Genomic DNA, 23,611 nt, shown 5'->3' on the forward strand with positions numbered 1-23,611 from the left:
TAGGGATAAATATAAAAAGATAGAGTTAATTTGAAAGTAGGTGATTACTTTATTAGGGGTGAGATTTGGTTAAAAATATTTTATATTTTTAAATGGATGGAGTATAAAATATTATTACAATGGTTGAATAACAACAATACAGTAAGTCTTTGTATTTTTTTTTTGGTATAAAAAGAAAAGATCTTTGTAATTTTTTTGATGAAATTAAAGATATTAGAGTTAAATAATTGAAAGATATTTTATAAAATTAAAGCATCAAAATGAAATGTTGTGTTAAGTTAAAATATTAAAGATATACTTTATAGAATATTAAATTTAAATGTCTTAATACAATATGGGAGGAAGTAATTAGAGGAAAAAAGAAATGAAAGCCATTCATGTAAAAGTCACAAAATAATAAATCTTATCCTTGTGCCTCTCTTTTTCTTTAATCCAAACAAAGCATAATTTTAAAAATTTTAATTGTCACACATATATATTCTTAGATAATGATCAATCAACCTTATATCCTCCTTATTTTCTCATATCAAAATCGTGGGCTATAACACTGATTGGGGCTCCGTCTATATGACTGGACTATCTAAGCTCACTAATCGTGAGGTGTGACTCGGCCAAAGATCATAGAACTCACTCTCAGACCACAGCTTTCCCCATTCTCGAATCCTTAGGGTGTCTCATACCCTAGTCTATTCTCTTTATTGAACCGATAGAGATAGCTAGGTTTTAATCCCTCGACAAATAGTAGGACAAGGCTATACCCTCGTGCACCGGAGGATAGCCTAAATACCATATGGATTTTTCTTTACTCCCAAAATTCCTAGGCAAACTCCTGCCACTGATCATGCCATAATCAATATTCACTTGTGTTTACTTTTTTGCTTTCATTTACTCACTATTACAAAAACTATGTTGGGCTCACGGCCTTGCACTACCCAAGTGTGTATTCTCATCATTTTCTCAAATTCATTTCATCACTAACACATAAATACCTCTACACATCATTGCATTCATTTTTTAAAAGTATAAGCATTTTCATACTAAAGTCCTCTTGACTTTGCATTTTACATTTTCAAGCCAAAAATAGCTTTTTCATGCACTCAATGAAATTAATATATAGTTTTTTACTTTAAAAATCGATCCCATACATGTAACATTCACAATTCGTATTCAATAATTAATTAACAATCAATTAACATACAACTATCCAAAATAGAGTTTTTCCTTAGTTACCTCAAACCTTTTCGAGGTTAAAAGTTTACCCCTCAATCAACTAGCTTTCAAGCTTGAAATTCCAATCAAATGGGTGATCAAGAGCTAAATCTATAATCAACCAAGTTGAATTCCATCATCATAACAAACTCAACAATCGAACCCTCAATCTTTACTTCTAAATTGCCCACCCTTCACTCTACAAGAGGTGGAGCCTAACCATTCAATTTAATAGTTACCTTTAGTCCCTAATAGCATTAATGAGCCATTAAATCCTCATTAATGGCATCACAAACTTCTAACCACTCATAATAAATGAGATTTTTGGGTATTAATGTGTCCAACAACCCAAGACACCAAAATTCATTATACCTAGGTTCATATACTCTCATCGACCCCCATTAACTCCATTTAAGTCAACAAATTTAGACTTATAACTTATATGGATCGAAATCCTAGTTCTACTATCAAACCCTAATCATAAACTCATAAAAGTGAAAGAAATGGGGCGATTAATGAGTGTGATACTTACTTTGGGTGTTTATAGCCTTTAAAATACTCTCAAAGTCATCTCCAAGTAAACTCTAGCAGAGTATTGGCGTGTCTCTTCTTTCTCTCTTTTCTCTCCTTTCTATTTCTGTCTCATTTTGCATCTGATAAACTATAGAAAATGGCCATGCACCACAGCGGACACACAATGTGCTGTGGCGCATGGCACATAGAGGTCCTCCTTTGCTCAAAAATGGTTGTGCACCGCGGCAGATGATCTACGCACCGTAGCATGTGGTACAACAACTTCAACTCTCTCTTTTCTTCTCCTTTCAATGCTCGGGTGGCCTGCCTCAATACTGAACCCACAACTAAGGCTGAAATACTATCAAATATGATTATTAGATCTCTCTAGTCACACACCACTTCACCTTACTTAATTACCCTAATTAGGTTTAATTAATTAAGGAATTAAAACTCAAGATGTTACACAACCTTCACTCTATAATAAAGCTACTGAAGGCATATAATTATATTGTTATACTCATGCATAATATTTATCTCATATAAGATTATAAATTGAGGAACCTGATTGAAGTGGCTAGAGAGTGTGATGGGCTATAAATGTTCGAGCCAGAAATAGCACAAAGGATAGCAATGCATGTGTGGGAAAAAGTAGACCCATAAATATGGCATCATAAGCTCAGACATCCTTCAGAGGATAAAATAAAGAAAATTGATTTTCTTTCTCATGTTTTTAGCAAAAGGTGCCTAGCACATTGTGACTCTTATATATGAGCAAAGAAAACTAGACTTGTATTTTTCCCCAGTTCAATAAAGACATCATTTTGTTTTAAAATGATTCACTGTGACATATGGGGTGGGTAGAAAATTTCTTCATTAACTAGTGCACACTATTTTCTCATAACTGTTTATGATTACAATCGCTGTATATGGGTTTATCTCATGAAGATCAAGTCCGAAGTAAAGATATACTTGCTAATGTTTTTGATAATGGTGGAGATGCAATTTAGGAAATTAGTAAAGAAGGTGAGAATCAACAATGAAGTGGAGTTTCAGTCTAACCAAATACTCAATTTGTATGCTAAAAAGGGAATCAGTCTATAAACCATATATCTATACACCCTTTAATAGAATGGGGTTGTTAAACGAAAACATTAATATATTTTAGAGATAGCATGTGCACTAAGATTCTAGGCAGGACTACTATTACAGTTGTAGGGGGAGTGTATGCTCACTGTAGTGTACTTAATCAACAGAATTCCTTCTCAAGCACTTGATTACAAAACTCTGTATGAGACACTTCTTAACATAGCACTAATATACGATGCGAAGCTTTAGGTGCCTTGCTTACACGTACAATCCTAGGTGTAATGACAAACTTGATGAAAGAGGTAAAGCATGTATATTTATTAGGTATCCTACTGGATAAAAGGGCTTCAAATTATATGACCTGCAAATTGGAGTGGTCACTATCTCTAAACATGTGACTTTTATTGAAGATCAGTTTCCCTTGCTTATCACACAATCACAGGATATAAAGGTTTCTCGGCCATATCAAAATACTTCTAGCATTGTAGTGGATGACGATAGCTATTATGTGCATAACAATCATTCCATAAACACCATCGAAGATGCCTCAGTGGACTTTGTAAGCACTAATCCATCCCTACGCTAAATCATGAACATGAATGCCCTACAATTGTCACTCAGCTCCCACATAGAAGAGTCAAAGGAACAGACAAGTTTCCAAGCACCTTAATGACTTCGATGTTGATTTGCCTTTATTTATAGCCCATCCATCTCAACCCACATCATCCAACTCAGGGGACTCGGCTTATGATTCAGATAGCTCTACTGCACATCCACTTACGAACTTCATTTCTAATATTCATTTTCCCCAGTCACATAAGGCTTTCCTTATTGCCATTGACAAATACAATAAGCCTAAACACTTTACAGATACAATGCATCATCCTCACGAGAGAGAAGCCATGGCTAAGGAAATTGAAGCCTTAGAATGAAACAGGACATGGATAATCGAGAATTTTTCTCTTAGAAAATGTGCAATTGACTCCAAGTGGGTTTACAAAATCAAATATAAACCTACAGGGGAGGTAGATCATTATAAGGCTCATCTTATCGCCAAGGGATACACACAGTAAGAAGGAGTAAACTTTCATGAGACCTTTGCACCAGTGGCTAAGTTAGTCACCGTTCATTGTCTTCTTGCTGTAGCAGCTAAGATGAATTGGTTTGTCCACCAACTAGATATGAATAATGCTTTTCTTTACGGCGACTTGGAGGAGGAGGTGTATATGAAGATTCCTCAAGGCTTTCAACATCATTGACATAATCAAGTATGTCGATTGTAGAAGTCACTCTATGGTCTATAGCAAGCTTCTCATAAGTAGTACTGCAAGTTTACTACCTCTCTCTTATCATGAGGCTTTGTTTATTCAAAGGCAGACCATTCGCTCTTCCTTCATCGACAAAGGGAGCGATTCACAGTTGCACTCATTTATATTGATGATATTTCTACTTGTGAGTAATGATGAGAAGCACATACCTGAGATAAAAGCTTGCCTTCATCAATGCTTCAGCATCAAGGATCTAGGAAAGTTGAAGTATTTCTTAAGCATTGAGGTGGCACTTTCCAACGAAGGTTTTGTTCTTAGCTAGCGAAAGTACACCCTTGACATATTAAAAGATTGTGGAATAATGGGTTGCAAGCCAAGCTACACTCCTATAGAATAAGGATCAACTGAAGATGAGCCTAAGATAGATCAAGAACGCTATTGCAGGTTAATTGGGCGGTTACATTATCTCACTACCATGTGACCAAACATTACTCATGTAGTGAACATTTTCAGTCAGTTCGCTAGTTCTCCATGCAAACTTCACATGGATGCAATAGAATGCATTCTCAAGTATCTAAAGGCCACTTTTGGTAAGGGGATCATTTTACGGAGCTTGGGCTCACTAGGATTGGTAGCATACTGTGATGCCAATTGGGCAGGCTGCCCCATGACTTGAAGGTCATGTACAGGATATTTCATAAGCCTTGACGGGTCCCCTATTTCCTACAGATCCAAATGACAAAGTGTCATCTCAAAATCATCCGCCAAGGCAGAGTACCGTGCCATGGCAAGTATAGTTAACGTGGTAATATGGTTGAGCTGGTTACTTAAAGAGCTTGGAATATAAATGTTTGGTGCAACACCGCTGTACTGTGACAATCAAGCTGCACTTCCCATTGCAACAAACCCAGCCTTCCATGAGTGAACCAAGCATCTCAAGATGGACTACTTTTTTTTTCCAAGAATGCATTCAATGAGGAAAGGTAGCTCCTCAAAAGATCTGGACCAAGTACCAGATAGTAGACATCTTCACAAAAGCTCTAAGTAAGGGTCGACTGCAAGACTTAGTTAGCAAGTTGGGCACTACTAATCTTCATGCACCAACTTGAGGGGGAGTGAGAGGACGCATGATGTGAGTATTGTGGGCTTGGGCTGAGAATGAGTCCTCGCAACATTTGACTGAATCACATTATATGTAATTATGATTACGCGGGATTCATGCATATCATGCACCAAAGATTACGTACCAAAGATTACGCTAGAGTTGTGTATATAGGTTGCACTGTGTACTTTTACGGATGGAATGAAATACATACTCACCAAAATCTTTATGCTTTTTTGCCGATGGCTTCTGTGACTCGTGAATACTATTTTTGGAGTAGACCGAAGCGACCTGAAAGCTTCAGACTTGAAAAAAAAAGAGCGGCTGAAAATCAACTGTGAGTGTCATTATTGAAACTGTAAGGTGAACTCAATTCTTCACGTGGTAGAATTATCGAAAACCGATTTTTTTTTTTTTTGGATTAAAGTGGCTGGCACTAAAACTCAAGATTATAAGCAAAATATAGCCTGCAACCTCTCACTCTAGATTGGTTACTAAATTATGTGCCACTAGCTTAATTAAAACCGATTTTAATTAAATTGATATCTTTTTAATTGTATATTATATATTTTAAATTAGATAGAGTAAAAATGATCTAACAATAACGATGGCAACAACAAAAGTATACAAAATTATAAATAACAAAAAATAAAATTTTCAAAAGTAATGTGAATGAAGATCCTGCACATACTTTTAATATAATCTATAATTCTAAAGTATATTTGTTCATTTGCTTTTAGAAAAGTTTTTAGGAAAGTAAAAAAATAAAATAAAAAAGATTGTATATTGTTTTTTTAAGGCAAGTTCACGTAATTTTTGGACTAGAGCAATGACCAATTCATCAGTTCACTTTTGAATACATTTTTTCATACATGAGGAGAGATTTTGGTTGCTAGAATAAGAAAGATAATAGAATGAATTGAAAAAAAAAACTAAAATGATCAAAATGTGCAAGAAATCTAACTTAATTAACCATGTTCATGAGAAGGAAGAATAGTTTAGTTTAAAGTGTTGAAAGTTATTATTCATGAAATTTAATTTGTGAAGGGTGTGGTGATTTTCACATTTATAATATGTGGTATTGAGTTTTATCATGTTTATTATGCAAAGAATGATGAATTATTTTTTTTAATCAATTTTATTTCAATTCTGTCAAGCAACCAAACATGCCCTATATGTTATATACTTATATCATTCAAATTATTTTTGAAAAAATTGTGTATAAATCTCAAATAAAGGACTTACTCACAAACAAGTCTTACAAAGTTGTGAAAATACAGTGAAATTTTTTTTAGAGTTGGTTTTAATTTGTCACAAGTGTGAAAAGACCTTAGCCCCATTTTTGAATCAGCCTAGTTGCAAATTACAATACCATGTTTGAGAACGAGTTATAAATACAATGGAAGAATGGCATTTTTATTGAATTACGTTTATAATATAGTCCATCTATTAAAAAATATAAAGCATTTTTAACTAAATTTTTTCCTCCAATAAATAAATAAATTAAAAATTTTAAAATTAACATTATATTTTCATATTTACTCTTATTGAATAGAGTGTTTACTTACAAATAAACATTAAATAATTTATTTATTAAAGGTATTTTTTTTAAAAAACTCATTAATTATATTTTGAAATACTAAAAGTATATTAATTTTTTAATATTCAACTAATAAAAAAATATTTTACGGAGGAATGATTTGTTGGAATAAGAAAACGGTGTAACGACTTAAAATTCTTTGAAAAGTAATCGCAAGCCTTAGAAGTGACTTTGTCTGACCGTGCGCGTTTTAAAATTTCATCCGTTCAAGTGATTCTAGTGTTCAGAAAGAGACATACAATTTGCTTTTAAAATTGCATCCCATCATCCATTGTGTTATAATCATGGCCATCCAATTTACAGAGCAATTAAATTAAGTTAGGTCCGCATGTGAGACTCATTATACTATGACTCAGTGTTCATCAAATCTAGATCATCTAAATTTAATTTGAATAATTTGAATTTAAAATTTATAAATTTTATTTTATATTTTGTCAAGATAAAAATCTATAAAATTTGAATAAATCTATTTATCGTCAATCTAGATATTTATACTGTTCAAATTTAATATTAAAAATAAAAAAATTAATTTTTATAAATTAACCATCCAAATTTAATATTAAATTTCCTATAATTTTTATAAATTTTTATTTTGATAAATATAAAGGTTAAAATATACAAAATTCTCATAAACTTTGGGTAGATGCAAAGAACCCATTCACTTTTAAAAATTTAAAATTAATATTTCTAATTATTTTTATTTTTATCAAAAACTCCCTTGCTGTTATTTCTTAATTATTTTACTAGCAAAATTATCATGTCATATTAAAAAAAATTTAATAATTTACACAACATCCAATGTAAATGAATAATAGTTTCATAAAAAATTTATTCACATTTTTTTATTATTATTAATTTACATTGCATGTTACATAAGTTGTTACGTGTATTTTTTTTTTAATATAACATTTGAACAACTAAATATCCAGACAGATTATGAATAGGTTTATTACAAATTTTATAAATTTTTATTTTGATAAAAATAAAAAATTGAAACAGAACCTCCCGAATTAAAGGTGGCTAGTCCAGATCTAATGAGCACCTGCTCCGAACTCGATTTAATTGTTTGTGAATTGGAGGGCCATGATTATACCACAACCAGCGGTGAGGATGCAATTTTAAAAGCAAGTTGATGTGTCTCTTTCTCAACATTTGCCATTTGGGATCACCAGGACGGATAAAAGTTTGAGATGCATAGGGCTGCAGAGAAAGTCGCTTCTAAGAGGATCTGCTTATCCTATTTTGATTTGAGCAAGGATATACCCTCTGGTAGCATCGTTCCAGCCTCCTTGAAGCTCTTTTGTAATAAGCCTCACCATCAGTCTGAGAGGCATTGCCCTCCGTCGCCGTCAAACTTCGAGAGGCACTCCCCTCATAGTCATAGGTAAGTGATATACCATCAATATATATATGTATGTATGTATGTATCTACTGATAAATGTAACACTACAGGATGAAATGCTGTGTGGAAAAAAAAAAAAATTCCACATGATCGACATATGAAAGGGCAATGAATATTTAAAACTTATTTGAAAATATGGAAAGAAATAATCTGAAAATATAAAATAAATGCATTATTACATGATTTTTAACCATTATTTCAGCACAGAAAAGATTACAAATGAAACTTATACTATTACAGTAACATTTCTTGCACTGATTATGATAAGAGGGTAGTGTACGACCCATTACTGAGATGAAAAAATTGGTCAATTAATTAATAAGCGATAAGATGGAAGAGCTAGCAAGTGATCAGCTCTTGGCATTGATAGGCCAAATGTCTCAGACATGTCCAACTGATCAGGAGACTTGTCATCTGGAAGTTCCCAATTGAAGCAGTGCACTAATTGTGCTAAAATAAGCTTCACAGTAATGAGACCCAATTGCACACCAGGACATCCCCTGCGACCTGAACCAAAAGGTAAGAATTCAAAGTCATGTCCTCCATAGTCTATGTTGCTGTTCAAGAACCTCTCTGGACAAAATGATTCCACATTATCAGACCATGTCTTAGGATCTCTTCCTATAGCCCATGCATTCACTATGATTCGTGAATTCTTCCTTATGTGATACCCATTTATTGTGATATCTTCCCTGCACGCCCGAGGGACTAGTAAGGGTGCAACAGGGTATAGTCTCATAGTCTCTTTAATCACCATGTCCAAATAACTCAATCTTGGCAGATCAGCTTCCCCAACCATTCTGGTTTTTCCTACCTGGCTTTCTAGTTCGTGTTGGAGTTTTTCCATCACCCTTGGATTCCTCAATAGTTCTGGGATGGCCCACAAAATGACAGTGGAAGAAGTGTCAAATGAAGCAGAAATCAAATCCAAAAGTATGGCTTTGATATTGGTTCGATCTATGACAAAGTTATGCTGATCATCATAAGTATCCATGCAAGAGAGTAGTATGTCGACGAAGTCCTTGCGTCGTCCACTCTGTCCTCCCGGTGACTCTCCATGCTCTCTCATAATGGTTTCAAATATCTCATCAAGTTCCTTGCTCGTCTTCTGCAGGCGTCTTCTAATGCCCTGAATCAAAAGGGTTTGAATATACTTGGAGATCAGTTCCTTAAAAAAGTTTTCACACCAACAGAATTTAAACTCAATCTGGTGAATTGAGTCAAATATGAACCAACTGGACTAACTTTTCTTGGTTACTTCACCCCACTTTTATTATTAGGCTAGCCTCACGTAGCTTACCACAGCATGATTCTCTTCATTAAGAATCTAAGCTTTCTTCCTTAGAGAGCCTATGTCCCCTGTTGCAATTTACTAGAGGTGATTGAAGTCTGATATCATATAATGCTTTTCTCTATACTTTTTTTTAACCCTTTCCTCCCCTCTAGACAGACTTCGAGCTTCAACTACCTCTATTTAAAAATAACTTCTAATAGTAAGTAGTGAAACTCGGGACGTAGCTGGAGAGGCATAGTTTCTCTCATGGCCAAACGTTGAATAAACCAGAAAGCAAAAGAACTCGGTAGATAATGGTACCTGAATATCAAATGGAGCCAAGAATGGCACGAAATCTGCAATATTGAAGGCTCCAACTAAGTCAAAAACCTCATTAACAAGCCCCTTCAGATCAAACCTATCGTCCCTGTTGCGTCCAAATATCATTTTATACATTATGTCTTCCCCGAGCCGCCCCACCTTCTCCGTGACATCCACCACCTCACGCGCCGCCGCCGATTTCTCAAGCGACTTCACCAACTGTCCCAGCTCCTCCCTTCTTAAGGGACCAAACATCTCCACCTTGGACGCACTCAGAAGCTGCAGAGTGCAGAGCTTCCTCATGCTGCGCCAGTAGGGCCCATATTCACAGAAGGCCATTCCCTTGGAGCCATAAGAGAGGAACTCCGACGCCTGAATTATTGGCCGGCTTGCAAAAACGACGTCGTGCGTCTTGAGGAAAAGCTCGGCAGCTTCAGGGGAAGAGACAATAACAGCAGGGACCTGTCCCAGCCGCAAGGACATGATGGGTCCATAGTGCTTCGCCAGAGACTGAAGGGACCGATGAGGGAGAGTACCCAACAGGTGGAGATTACCGAGAACCGGCCAGGAAGGTGGACCTGGCGGCTTTTTCTGGCAATGCCTTGTTCGTTTAAGATAGAAGGATAGGAACACAGCTGATAGAAGGAAGAGAGGTGAGAGAAGAAGAAGGGAAGGGAAAGGTGGAGGCGGAGGCAACATGTTTGATTGTTTGTCTGAGAGAGAGAATGAACGCGTGAGTAATCAAGCTAGACTAACATAACAGCTGGCCTACGTCACCTTCTTTGACCTTTCTTCTACTTTCAATTTCAACCAAAACTTATGGAAAATATCAAGAATTAAATTCATATCCATTAAAAATTACTTATTAGTAAAATTAAAATTGATACTTATTAATTTAAGTTAATATTTTATTAATAATTATTTATTCAAATTTTAATAATAAATTATTTTAAATTAATAACATCTTATTCGAATTATTTTTTATTTAAATTTTAACAATAATTAATTATTAATTAATATAAAATTTTTTAGTGATCTTTCATTATTATTTTTTCCAACACTTAAGTGGTTTTTTATAGAATCCAAACCAGAATAAAAATAAAAAAAAATAGAATTGAATTGAGTTTAAAAAATATGTTTAAATGAATATAAAATTTTGATATAATTTTAATAAATATATGTGTGTGTGTATATAATAGGAAAGACTAAAATGCTCTTTAAAAAAAAAAAAGTAGGGTGCAATGAAGGGTAAAGAGTTCTGATAAAAGTAATGCGCCCACCGCTTTCATTAAAATGGAAACCAATTCAAGAATTTTTTTAAAAAAATCTATATTCTTAAATGTCATAATTCAAGTATATCAAATAAGCCTCACCAAAGAATTATTTTGTGTTTATAACTCTTTTTTCATAATTCTTGAGTGCCAAACGAGATCTAAATTCCTATAAGCCAATTAATGCGAATAATTAATTAATTAATAATTAATAAATATTATAATTTAAAATATATTTTATCAAAAAATGTAAAATATAGTATGATTAATTGTTACCCACTTCACAGTTTGAAGTTGAAAGTGATTCTATTTTTCAGTTTGGAAAAATGACAATAATTTTTTTAAATATATAAATAATAATTTAATCTCAAAATGTCATAATTTTTTTAAGTCCCTAAAGACTTTTCTATCATTAATAAATTTATATAAATTATTAAATTATTTTTATTAAAAATAAATAATTTACAACTTTTCTTATTATATTCACAACTTTTTTTCTTAAATTCGTATTAATGCAACAACAAATTCAACATACGAAGTTGTAATTTACTGTTATATTGTTGTGAATATAACAAAAAAAATTACAAATATAAAAAAATTGTGAATTATTTATTTTTAATAAGAATAATTTAATAATTTATATAAATTCATTAATGATAAAAAAATTTAAAAATTTTAAAAAAATTATGATATTTTTAAAGAATTAAATTATTATTTATATATTTTAAAAAAATTTTATTATTATTATTTTTTTTCTTTTCGTTTCTATTTTATTGTAATATATTGTTACGAGAGTATGTTGTTTTTATCTCGTAAGATATTTGGAAATAGTGATAAGAATTATCACGGAAGGCCTCCAAAATCAAAGAGATGACATCGTGATTCATTCAACGAATCGGATTTCTCCGGCAGTATCTTTCCGGAAGCAATCTCATCCGCCTGGCCAATAGAGTCGGGAATAAGGGTCGGGCTTGACGGGCCGCCCGTTTAAGCCCGTTTTAATAAAAGTTCGGGCTTAAAAATTTGGCATTTTTTAGGATAACCGGGCTTCAAAACCCGGCCCTTTTAAGCCCTAGAAAAATGGGCTCGGGCTCGGGCGGCCCGTGAAGCCCGTTTTACTATTTACAAAGTATTTTTTTTACCTCTTTTCAGATAATGTGCAAACATTGATTTATATTTTGTACCAGCAATTGGTTGAATTGTTTTGTGCCATTTTATAGTAATTTTTATATTTTATCTTGTGATATATGTATAGATATATATTTGATAATAAAACAATTTAATTAATAATTATTGTAGGTGATGAAGAAGAAGCTGCAGAAATAATTAATATTGAGCCTCTGCCTCCATCTTTCACAAGTAGACCTACATCTGAGGGTTTTAATATTTTATTTATGGATGATAATGAGGGAGATCTTGATTAGGATTGATGATGATGTTTGCCTTCATCTTATTTGGACTTTTAAATTTTTTGTTCATTTTTTAGATTATGTGAGACTTTGGTTTGATATATGTTAAATTTTAAAATATTCTAAATAAATTTTAATATTAAATTTTATTTTATTTTATTTTATTCTTATCTGGGCTTATGGGCCTGGCCCTGAGCCCTATAAATAAAGGTCGAGCTTCAATTTTGAGGTAAAATTAGGATAACCGGGCTTTAGGACCTAAGCCCATAAAAGTCGAGCCCATATGGGCTTGACCCGCCCGTTTACCAACTCTACTGGCCAATATCATGATCCCCACAAGCCAGTTGTCAAGTCATTGAATATATACCATATGTTAATGCCATACCCGAATCCGTGCTGGCCCGCTGCATACTGATAACCCTTTGATTAGGTATCAAAAAATAATTAAGATGATCATGATTTAATTACTATTACTCTTCAAGAAAGTCCTCTTCACCGTAACTTGACTCTTTATATTTGAATATTTGATCAAGTTATTTAAAAGGAATATTAAAAATTAATTAGATTAATTAATTAAAAATTTTAATAATTTACCAGTTACAAATAGTATTTTGATAGAATTGCATTCAAGGCCTCAGGAGCAAGAAATTTGAAAAGAGGGCACAATGAAATATAAAATTATTCGAAAGGTTTAATGGCCTCATTTACAGTTATATTTTTTTTATAAAATAATCAATTTACCCTTCCCATGGTCAGTTGTTGAACACAACACTCTTCTTCTTCTTCCTTCAATTAAATGCGGTTGCTTTGATTTTAATTTACATAGAGAAAACAATGAAATATCTAACAATATTTATTGGAAGATAAATTTTCTTTTTCAATTAATTATATGTAACATTTCAAAAATATAATCCAAGATTAATTAAATTAATTAAGAATAAATAAATAATTTTAAAAGAGTATTTAAAAATAAATAATTCTAATTAAAAAATTATTATTGAATTTAATTTAGCATCAAATCTAAATCATAAATTATAATTTTAAAAAAAATAAAATTATTATTATTATTATTAAAAGAAAAAAAGGATATAAAATAAAAAATTAAAAAAGAAGAAAAAGAAGAAGATTGTGAACGGATTTCATCCGTTTGTGCATGTGGGTGTGGTGTGTGACATTATTTAAAGAAGAAGACAGGATGAAGAAGGGAGGAACAATGAATACCAAAAATTGAAGAAGGTGGGTGTGTTTGGTGTATGTAATGATGATGTGGGACCCACATTACTTCATTTCATACCCACCTCCTCTCTTTCTTTGCATTTATCTTCCTTTTTCCAATTGCCTTTGTGCGCGTTACAGAGAAATGCGAAAAAGAAAAAGAACAGAACGTGTGTGAGTCACTGCCAGTAGGAGCTGATTTAAGTGGTAATGCTTTATAATAAAATATTTTAAATAAAATTTTAAGTATTTTAAAATTAAATAAGTATTTTAAATATTTTTTAATTATATTTTTTCTTGAGTTTCATATTTTGAGATTTTAAAAAATTTAAGGTTTGAAAAAGAAATAAATTTTTAATAAATAAATCTAATTATTAAGGTTTTTAATAGTATAATAAATATTTTAGAGTATTATTTTGTTGATGGAATTTGAATTTAAAGCTTTTTGGTTAAACCTTATATTTTATAGGTAGATTTTTGATTAAATTTAAAAATATGAATTAATTTGTTGATATTTAAATGATTATTTTGGATGAGAAATAAATTATTATAGCTATAGAATAATAATTTTAGGCTTGAGACTAAGTTTGCAATTTTTGAGCATATTTAGATGTGAATTTTTGGAATAAAAAGGGATATTTTGATATTAAAAAATTGTTTGAATGATGATTTTAGCCAAATTTCAATGAAATTATTATGAAGAAGGCTATTGAGTCAAGTATATGGGTTTAAATATATAAAATTGAATTTTACAACTTAAGAGGCTAAGACTAAGGTCTTAAAACAAAAAAAAAAATTGTTAGAATATGAGTGAAAATTGTGTTAATAACATTATTGACACATTGTAATATAATTAAATGTAGATTAATTGTTATTTGGCACAAATCAAGCTTTGAAAAGTTTTGAAAGTATTATCACTTAAGGGATAACCTTTCACCTTTTAAAGATTGAGGTGACCAAGAATAATTTATTTTACGTATTTGTATGTTAATTAATTATTTATGTTTATGAAACAAATAAATATATATATATATACACACAAATCTTGAATTGTTGTTTGTAATGCATATTATGGCTTTATTGAGATCCTATAATTTGTAATTAAGTTAATTGTAACATGATTTGAGTAATGAGATTGATAGTTAATGATGATATGCATACTCTTGATTATAAATTGTGAATTATGCATAGTAATAAATTGTATATGAGCTTGTTGAGTTTTATATGATACTAATGTAATTTATGTGGTGATATAAAAATTGATGCGAGAGGCATGATTGAAATATGATGATTCTTGATGCTTGCTGAACAAGAAAGTTGATGAGCATGTGAGATCATTATAAACTACATATATGAGTTTTTTAAATGCATTTTTTCATGAGCAATTAGCATGATTATATGGCGGGAGTTCACTTTAGTGAAGAAACTAGGAATTGTATAAAATCCATATGGTACTTCACTATTAATCAATAATTCTAATGGTTATAGTCACTACTTACCTTATAGGGTATTGTAACATTATTTATATTAAGAGACTTAATATAACATTCTACTTTAATTTTTAGATTTAATTAGAATTAATAAAAAAATAGAAAGAATGTTTGAAGATAAAAAAATTAATTAGAAGATTTTTTTTTAGTTTAACATAAAATATAATTTTATATTAAGATGTGTTTTTTTAGAAAATGAAATTAAAAAAAAGGATTTAAGGCTTGTTAACTTAAGTGTTAAGTTAAAATATAATAATAATAATAATAATAATAATAATAATAAATGAGAAGGAGCGGCGGTGGTATAAGGAGAATATATATATATATATATATATGTTATAATAATAATGTTAGAAGAGAGGCGGTGGAAAGAGGGGAGTATATAAATTGTCAAATTTGCTTTCCCTTCCTCACTTGTACATGAGAATGAGAATGAGAGAGAGAGAGAGAGAGAGAGAGAGAGAGAGAGAGAGAGAGAGAGAGAGAGAGAGAGGAGAAGGACAAGGGTTTGAAAGATTTTGAGATAAGATTTTACTCTCAAAACTATTTCTATTTTGAAAATTTCTTTTACAAATATTTTCCTCGTTATCCAGAGCTTTCTAATAATAATAAAATTTTGATGAGTAAAATAAATTTTAAAGTTTAAACTTAGAGTAAGTTGTGAACACCGTATTTTGTTTGGGCATTGTTTTTAATAACCAAAAAAATATAAAAATACAAAAATAAAATTTAATCCTTTTTAAGATTATATTTTCAAAAAAATAGTTAATAGGATTTAATTTTATTTTAACCTAGATAATCTTTTGTTGCTTAGGATCTTATTTCTTTTAGTTCATTAAAAATAACCAAAAAATATAAAATATAAAAATAAAATTTAATCCTTTTTTAGGATTATATTTTCGAAAAAATATATAATAATCTTGCTTAAATTTTTAAAATCTCTTTCAAATTATTTCAATCATTCAAAAATATTGGGAGTTAACTTTTGAGAGTTAAATTTCTCTCATTAAATCTTTTTTCATTTAAAACAAAATACATACATACATGTGTGTGTGTGTGTGTGTGTGTGTTATAATTTAATTTTAAAAAAATTAAAAGCAAAAAAAGGCTTATCACAAGCCTTATGCAATTCACGTACACACACTTTCAACACACAAAAAAAGGACAACCGCACAGACACGGCCACACAGCTAAAAAGGAAATGCAGAAGAACACCAAAGGCAGATACAGGAAAGATTAGACGTGAAAAATGCTCAGTCATGCAGAGAAAAGTGGATAAACACAGCGCGTGCGCATGTAAAGAAAAGGAGTCAGAGACGCATGCAGAAAAAGAAACACATGCATGTACGAAGAAGCAAAGAAAAGCAAATGCTAGACACGCACGCGAGTAGAAGAAATTGGGGTTTAGAAATAGAGAAAAGGAGAAAGAAATAGAGAAGACGTGCACGGCAAGAGGAAGAGCCTGAGCTTCAACAATAAAGGGATCTCTCACATAGAGTCTGGGGGAGCAAGTCCGAGAGAGGATGGAGAACACAAAAACTGAAGAGAGGGAGAGATCAAAAAAACTGAGGAAAAATAGAGCATGAAGCCAACAAAGATAGAGAGGAAGCAACACAGAAAAGAGAGACCGAAAGAGTGAGAGTGACTGAGGAAGTGAAGAGAGAAAACAACAGAAGAAAAACTATACAAAAATGGAGTAGAAAACTGAGAGGGAGAGATCGAGAACGAGAAAGAAAAAATGAACCAAAAATAGAGCATAATAAGAGACATAAGAGAGAGATGGAGTGAGAGACAAGAAGGAGCATGAGAGAGAGAAGGAGACATAGAAAGCACCAGTAAAGGAAAAGCAGAACACACAGACGCAGTATGCGCGAGGAAGCTCGAGAAAGAAGAAATGTCGAGTTCATCACCATCCTTCTCTTCCTCTACGTCACCATCGCCACTGTTATCAGCCACAAAAAAAGCAGCTTGGCTCCTGTGATAGTGTGGGCTTCTTAGGCATCACTTGGGCCTTTGGTGGCATGATCTTCATCCTCATTTACTGCATCACCGGTGTCACTGGTGGCCACATCAATCCTGCAGTTACATTCAGGTTGTTCTTGGCCAGGAAGGTGACGTTCATTCGAGCTTTGGTGTATATGGTGACTCGGTGCTTGGGAGCTATTTGTGGTGCTGGACTGGTCAAGGCGATCATAAAGCACTCGTACAACTCTCTCAGTGGTGGCCTAGTTGTGGACATGTTGCTTTGGAAGAATTAGTGTAGAGGGGTCATGGTTTTGGTTTTGTCAACAGCAATGTGGATGGAAAATTACCTACAAATAAGTTAAAGAAGATGGAGTAAGGTGCAAGTGGATCCCTGTATCTAGCTAGGGAGTATAGAAATAGATGTTCAATATATCAACAAAGAGCATTGATTCTCAGCCTGATCTTTGAAGGTTGTAGTCTGAATTAATGATAAGATTTCTACCTTAGATCTCTTTAGTTACAAAACTTACTAGTTGTTAATTTACTCCGCAAACTCTTGAGTATATTTTGCTTTAAATATCAGCAATCAGTATGTTTATAAGTTAGTTCTTTTAAATGCCAAAGCTACTGATTGTTTTTATTATCTTCTTATTTATTTGCATGCTCATTATGTCACCAATGGAAAGGAGTTTCATTTTTTTTGGATGAATTTTGAATTTTGTAATTGAGATCCAAAAAAATAATAGAGTGTATACTTGTTTGTTACTTATTTATCGTGTGAAATTTTAAGAATTTTTGCAGACATTTAAAATGATCTCATACCGTGTAAATCAATAAAATTTCGCAAAGATGAAAATCCGACTTGTATTTATATGGGTTTCAAAGACTCATTATTAAAATTAATTCTCTCTTTATAATAAATATTTAAGTCTCATGTGAGATTTCAAGAATTTTCGTAGAGACTTAAATTAATCACATTATCATGTAAGATAATAAATCTTCACAAAAATTGTGATTCACAATTTATATGGTAAATAAGTAAATAAATTTTATAAATAAAATAAAAAACATTTTTATAATTTCTAATTAATTAAATTAATGAATTTAAATTATAATTATATTTTTTAATTAAGATCTTTTGGTCATGTGAGATTTTTAAAACTCTGTAGACATTTAAGATAATCGTACTACCATGTGAGTCAACAAGGCTTCGCAAGTATAACGATTAAGATTTCTATATTTAAAAATACGTGTTGTATAATTACACATTAAAATACATTTAAAGTGAATATTATTTAATTTTTTTATCGTGTGAGACTTTGAATCTCTATAGTTATTCAAGATAATCTCATATCGTGTAAATCAATAAGGTTTTGCAGATATGAGAGCAAAACTTTTATATTAATATGGGTTCTAAAGGGCCACCATTAAAATTAACTTTATTTTTATAATCTAAATTAATAATTTATTTAAGTCTCATGTGAGATTTTAAAAATCTTTGTAGAGACTTAAATTAATCACATCATCGTGTAGGATAATAAGTCCTCGTAGATATACTAATCTTTAATTTTTATAATAAATAAATAATTTTTGTAAATAATCATATAATACAATTTAAAAAAAATTAATCAACCAAATTAACATATTTAAATTGTAATCTAATTGTATATTTTAGTCAAGTAAGATTTTTAAATCTTCGTAGACTTTTAAGATAATAATATTATCATATGAATCAATAAGACTCTGTAGATATAACGATTAAGTTTTCTATATATAAATTATATATTAAATTAATTAAATTAATGATGTATTTAAATTTAATTCCTTTATCGTGTGAGATCTTAGAATCTCCGTAGATATTTAGGATAATTATATTACCATATAAGCCAATAAGGCTTTGCAGGTATGATGATTAAAATTCTTTAAAAAACATGTACATACATGCTTAAATAAATTATTATTAGAATTTTAAAATATAAATAAATTAAGTTGATAAACTCTTTTATGGTATGAGATTTCAGAATCTCTGCAGATATTTAGAGCAATTGCATTACTGTATGAACCAATAAGGTTCTGCAGGTATTATGATTAAATTTCCAATCACCAAATATAAAAAATAATTTTAAACCCTTTCTTTTCTTTAACTCAAAATTCAAAAATTGAGAAAATAATTAAAATTAAATTACTTTTTACAATTTAAAACACACATATTAAAATTTTAGAAATTATTTTATTTGCAAAATGGTAAATTATTTTTAATTAATTTATCTGTAAAAAAATATATTTTCACCAATAACTTTCAAGCCTGAACTATGTGAACTTTGATCCCCATCATAGGGTACGTAAGCCTCAGAGTCGGATTCTGAGTCAAGTCCTCCCTCGTAAATAAATAAATATTTTTCACTTAATTCTTATCATTTTTAAAACACATGAATATAAAAGAAATAATTAAAATAATTATAAAATCATATTAATAGAGCACAATAAACTTCAGGTAACCATTCTCATGAACGGGTGTTGTGGGGTGCCTAACACCTTCCCAACACTCAACCGACTCTCGAACATATTCTCTGATTTTACAGGCCACCCTTATCCTCCATTAATTGGTTTCCTGAGATTTCCCTCAAAATCTTGGTGGCGTCTCCTCATTCCGTTCGATTTCTGCCGTGAAGGCCAGGACCTCTACTCGCACGCTATCCTCATCACATTTTTTCAGTTGCGACATAAGTATTGACTTTTAACAATAAAAACTATTAATTAGTAGAGATAAATTAGTACTTAAATTTTATCGGTTTAGATTTATTCTATTAACTGATTTGAGAGTTTAAAATTAAGTTTTTAACTATAAAATTTTTGTGATTTATGATGTATAGGATATCTATATTGATTAAATTATGTTTTTGGGATTTAGATAAGTTAATTTAATTTAATTTTGAATTTTTATCGGAGGGATTTAGATTGAAAGGATATGATTATAAATTTTAAAATTTTAGTTGAATTTTATATTTAATTGATAAATTATAATATGTGTGTGTGTGTGTGTGTCTAATGGTATTTATATCATTCGATGTCATAAATTAATCTATTATTGTGGTTAAGAAGTTCCATACACGTCCGAGTTAGTTATAGCTTGGAGAAGAGGTAACATTGAAATATCATTTTATATATTGAGATACTAATTTTTAGTATTGTGTGTGTGTGTGTGTATTAATACTTGTGTGATCTTATTGTAGAATGTGACATTTGTTTTACGTGATGTAAAAGAGGTAATAAGGATGGCTAGTAATATGATTGTTTGTTTGGGATTAATGATTGAATATTATGTCGCGTGGTTTGCCTCCACTGTGCACGTAGTGGTTGGCCTTTTCTTGTAATTCCTAATATTTTTGACATTTTAGGATGATGGGCACCCCTTTTTTAAGGAGGAGAGTCCTATTCTAATGGCAATGTACTTTTGGCCGGATATAACCTCAATTTAGGCTCCAGCTAGCGATAATAAGGGAGTTGGCAGCCATAAGGGTGAGGTTAGGAAATGTATCACTGTTGTTTTAATTTGATATTGATTTAGAAATTATTATAAAATTGTGAATATTGCATTTCTTGTTTTGTGTATTGATTATGAAATGCATATGTATATCCATGGATATGTTTGTAAACTAATTTCAAGAAGCATGTTGGTATATATTAGAATAACTAACTATTACTGAGATTTTTAATCTCACATGTTACTTCTTATCATTTTTAGGTGAGCAGTCAAGTGGAGTTATAGTTTCTCTTGGCTTGGCATGTGGTTTTCTGTTTATTTTGTAATTATAGTCGCCATAACCTAAGGACCCTTATAAATTTTATTTTGGATAATTGTTATAGGTTATTTAACTATAACTACTTAATTTTTTTGTTTAAGCTGGATAACTTTTAAACACGTCAATCTGGACCATGGTTTTCTATTGGGCCAAGTCCATTTATTTTGGATTGTACATATTAATGATATAAGAAAAATATGTGTTTAGTAGAGTTAATTATATCTATAAACTATTGTTAAACCCTAAACTTGCTGCAAATTATTTATTGTGCCTCATCTTCCCTAAGCCCAATGGTAATTGTTAATCTTGATGCCGCTTTCTTTAGACAAGTACATTTTTAAGAAAAATGTTTATTTATAAAAATAAAAGGGGGGAGGTTTTCTTTTGTAAAAAAAATTATGGTAAAAATCAGGTCTGTTACATTTTTGGTATCAGAGCTATGTGTTTTATGGCATGATCGCATCTTAAAATTTTCACTTAGTAGTCATGGCAACTATAAAACACATGCACTTCCCTGTTCAATAGGACTTGTTTAGATTATACTAATTTTACAATATTTGTTAAAAATGGTTCTTATTATGATATTTGACAAAAGGAGAGGGAAACAGTTATGACCAGCGGAGAAAATAATATTCCTGGACTGCCCCCAAATGATGATAATGGGGCACTTCTGAAGGAAATGAGGGATTTACTTGTTAATATTGATCGTTGAGTTAAAAGAAATGAAGATGAAATTAAAAACCTGAGGAATAGCGATAGGTGTGAGACTACTCAGCTAAGGAGAGAGGAGGATTTTGGCAAGGAGGAAAGGCAGAGTGAGCAACATTCATAGGCAATTCCTATTAATACAAGAGTGAGTAGTAGTGAAAATCCTTCTTAAGAGCTCTTACTATCACAAATCACAAAGATTTGGGAAAGTTTCAAAAAATTTAATCTACCAGCTTTTGAAGGGAGGCTTAATGTAGCTGAGGCTAAAGAGTGGATAAACCAGTTGGAAATGATTTTTTGAGTTGTAGTTTATACTTCTAAACAAAGAGTAATGATGGCTGAGCAGTTGTTGCAAAAGGCAGCTAAGAAATGGTGGGATGGCATTTGTCCAATTGAGGATAGGTTTATGACTTGGGATGAATTTAAGGAGCAATTCTTCAAGTACTATGTTCCAACTGCTTTGAGAGCTGAAAAAGAGGTTGAATTCTATGCCTTATAGTAAGAAAATATGAATGAGGAAGATTTTATAGCTCGTTTTAATAAGCTAGTGCAGTATACAAATGGGGCACATGACTCTCACTGGAAAGTGACTAGGTTGCTAGAAAAGGCACAACCAAAATTGAGGATTGCTTTAGCTCCTCTAGAGATTTACACTATAGAGGAGATGTGTACTAAATTGGGTATTGTGGCTCGAAAGAAGAGAGAGGAGAGATAGCTTATAAAAAGGATACCTCTTTCAGGCCTAATCAATTCATAAGGCCTACAAGCGAAATCAATAAGAGGAGCGGGTACTCCAGTAGCTCCAGTAGTAGATCAAGGTTCACTTAGAAAGGGAGATCCAATGGAGGACGGAGAAGTGGGTATAGTAGTGGACATGGTAGCAGTCAAAATAGAGGCCAGAGCTTACAAAGAGGTTCCACAACCCCTACAGTTAGCACTACTAATAGTCAAAGGTATACCAAGTGTGGGAGGCTCCATCAAGGTCAATGTTTCATCTAGTGAGGCTAGATCTACTATTCTTAGTTGAGTCTTTGCTATGATTCAGTAGGAGGCTGATGCCTTCCCAAACTTAATTCGAGGTAATTTAAAACTTAATAGGCATAACTTTATTACTTTATTTGATGCTAGGGCAACCCATTCTTTTGTATCACATGATTATGTGGAGAAATTTAACTTGAATGTGTATGATCTACCTTATAGTGTAAGAGTTTCTACATCATCTGGTATTGTTGTTGTGACATCAAAATCTTGTTTGAATTGTGTGGTAGAGTTTGAGAATAGAACTTCTACCATGGATCTGATTTATCTTCCCATGAAGGGTATTGATCTGATTGTTGGAATGGATTGGCTTTCAACGAATAATGCCATTTTAGATTGTAAAAAGACAATCATGTCCCTGCCTGTGTTCATTGCTTCAATGGTTACATCTGGTAAACCCCAATTATTGTCGGCTGCTCAGGTGGATATGTGTATTAGAAAAAGGTGTCAAGCGTTTGCTATTTTCTTTTATATCAGTATGGATATAGAAGAAGGGCTAGAATTCATTGACGTGGTACAAGAGTTCCCAAATGTTTTTCCTAAGGATATAATTAGCTTGCCACCAAAATGGGAAGTAGAGTTCTTTATTGACTTAGCACTTGAGACAGAGCCTATCTCTAAGGCTCCTTATCGAATGTCACCCTCAGAGTTGGTTGAGTTGAAAAAGCAGATTGAGGAGTTAATGGAGAAAGGATTCATCAGACTGAGTGTGTCTCCTTGAGGGTCCCTGGTATTATTTGTTAAGAAGAAAGATGGTAGTTTGAGGCTATGTATTAATTACAGACAGCTCAATAAGGTCACAATTAAGAACAAATACCCTCAACCATTAATTAATGACCTACTTGATCAGTTAACTAGTGCAGCGGTATTTTCTAAGATTGATCTACGATATAGATATCATCAATTAAGGGTTAGGGCAGAAGATATGCTAAAAA

At 31.7% G+C, this 23,611-nt stretch overlaps 2 protein-coding genes across 2 annotated transcripts; one reads left to right on the plus strand and one right to left on the minus strand.

Annotated features, from left to right (window-relative positions):
- Window positions 1-8,317: 8,317 nt before the first annotated feature.
- On the minus strand, window positions 8,318-10,498 carry LOC129295924 (cytochrome P450 CYP736A12-like). Its single transcript, XM_054934525.1, has 2 exons — window positions 9,778-10,498; window positions 8,318-9,312 (listed from the first exon to the last, which is right to left on the minus strand). Exons 1-2 carry the CDS (start codon window positions 10,474-10,476, stop codon window positions 8,491-8,493), a joined length of 1,521 nt encoding a protein of 506 aa, XP_054790500.1. The 5' UTR covers window positions 10,477-10,498; the 3' UTR covers window positions 8,318-8,490.
- Window positions 10,499-21,972: 11,474 nt separating this feature from the next.
- LOC129300910 (uncharacterized) lies at window positions 21,973-23,397 on the plus strand. Its single transcript, XM_054939539.1, has 2 exons — window positions 21,973-22,116; window positions 22,687-23,397. The coding sequence occupies exons 1-2, from the start codon at window positions 21,973-21,975 to the stop codon at window positions 23,395-23,397; spliced, it is 855 nt and encodes a 284-aa protein (XP_054795514.1).
- The last annotated feature ends 214 nt before the right edge of the window (window positions 23,398-23,611 follow it).

The sequence above is a fragment of the Prosopis cineraria genome, unplaced genomic scaffold (assembly GCF_029017545.1).
Source record: "Prosopis cineraria cultivar Desert tree isolate PC_DT_omini unplaced genomic scaffold, ASM2901754v1 PC1, whole genome shotgun sequence".
NCBI lineage: Eukaryota > Viridiplantae > Streptophyta > Magnoliopsida > Fabales > Fabaceae > Prosopis > Prosopis cineraria.

Coding starts and splice junctions, on each gene's coding strand:
- LOC129295924 (XM_054934525.1), bottom strand. CDS start 10,476: ATGTTGCCTCCGCCTCCACCTTTCCCTTCCCTTCTTCTTCTCTCACCT. Junction 9,313..9,777: donor TGGCTCCATTTGATATTCAG/GTACCATTATCT, acceptor CTTTTGATTCAG/GGCATTAGAAGACGCCTGCA.
- LOC129300910 (XM_054939539.1), top strand. CDS start 21,973: ATGGCTGAGCAGTTGTTGCAAAAGGCAGCTAAGAAATGGTGGGATGGC. Junction 22,117..22,686: donor CTTTGAGAGCTGAAAAAGAG/GTTGAATTCTAT, acceptor ATGATTCAGTAG/GAGGCTGATGCCTTCCCAAA.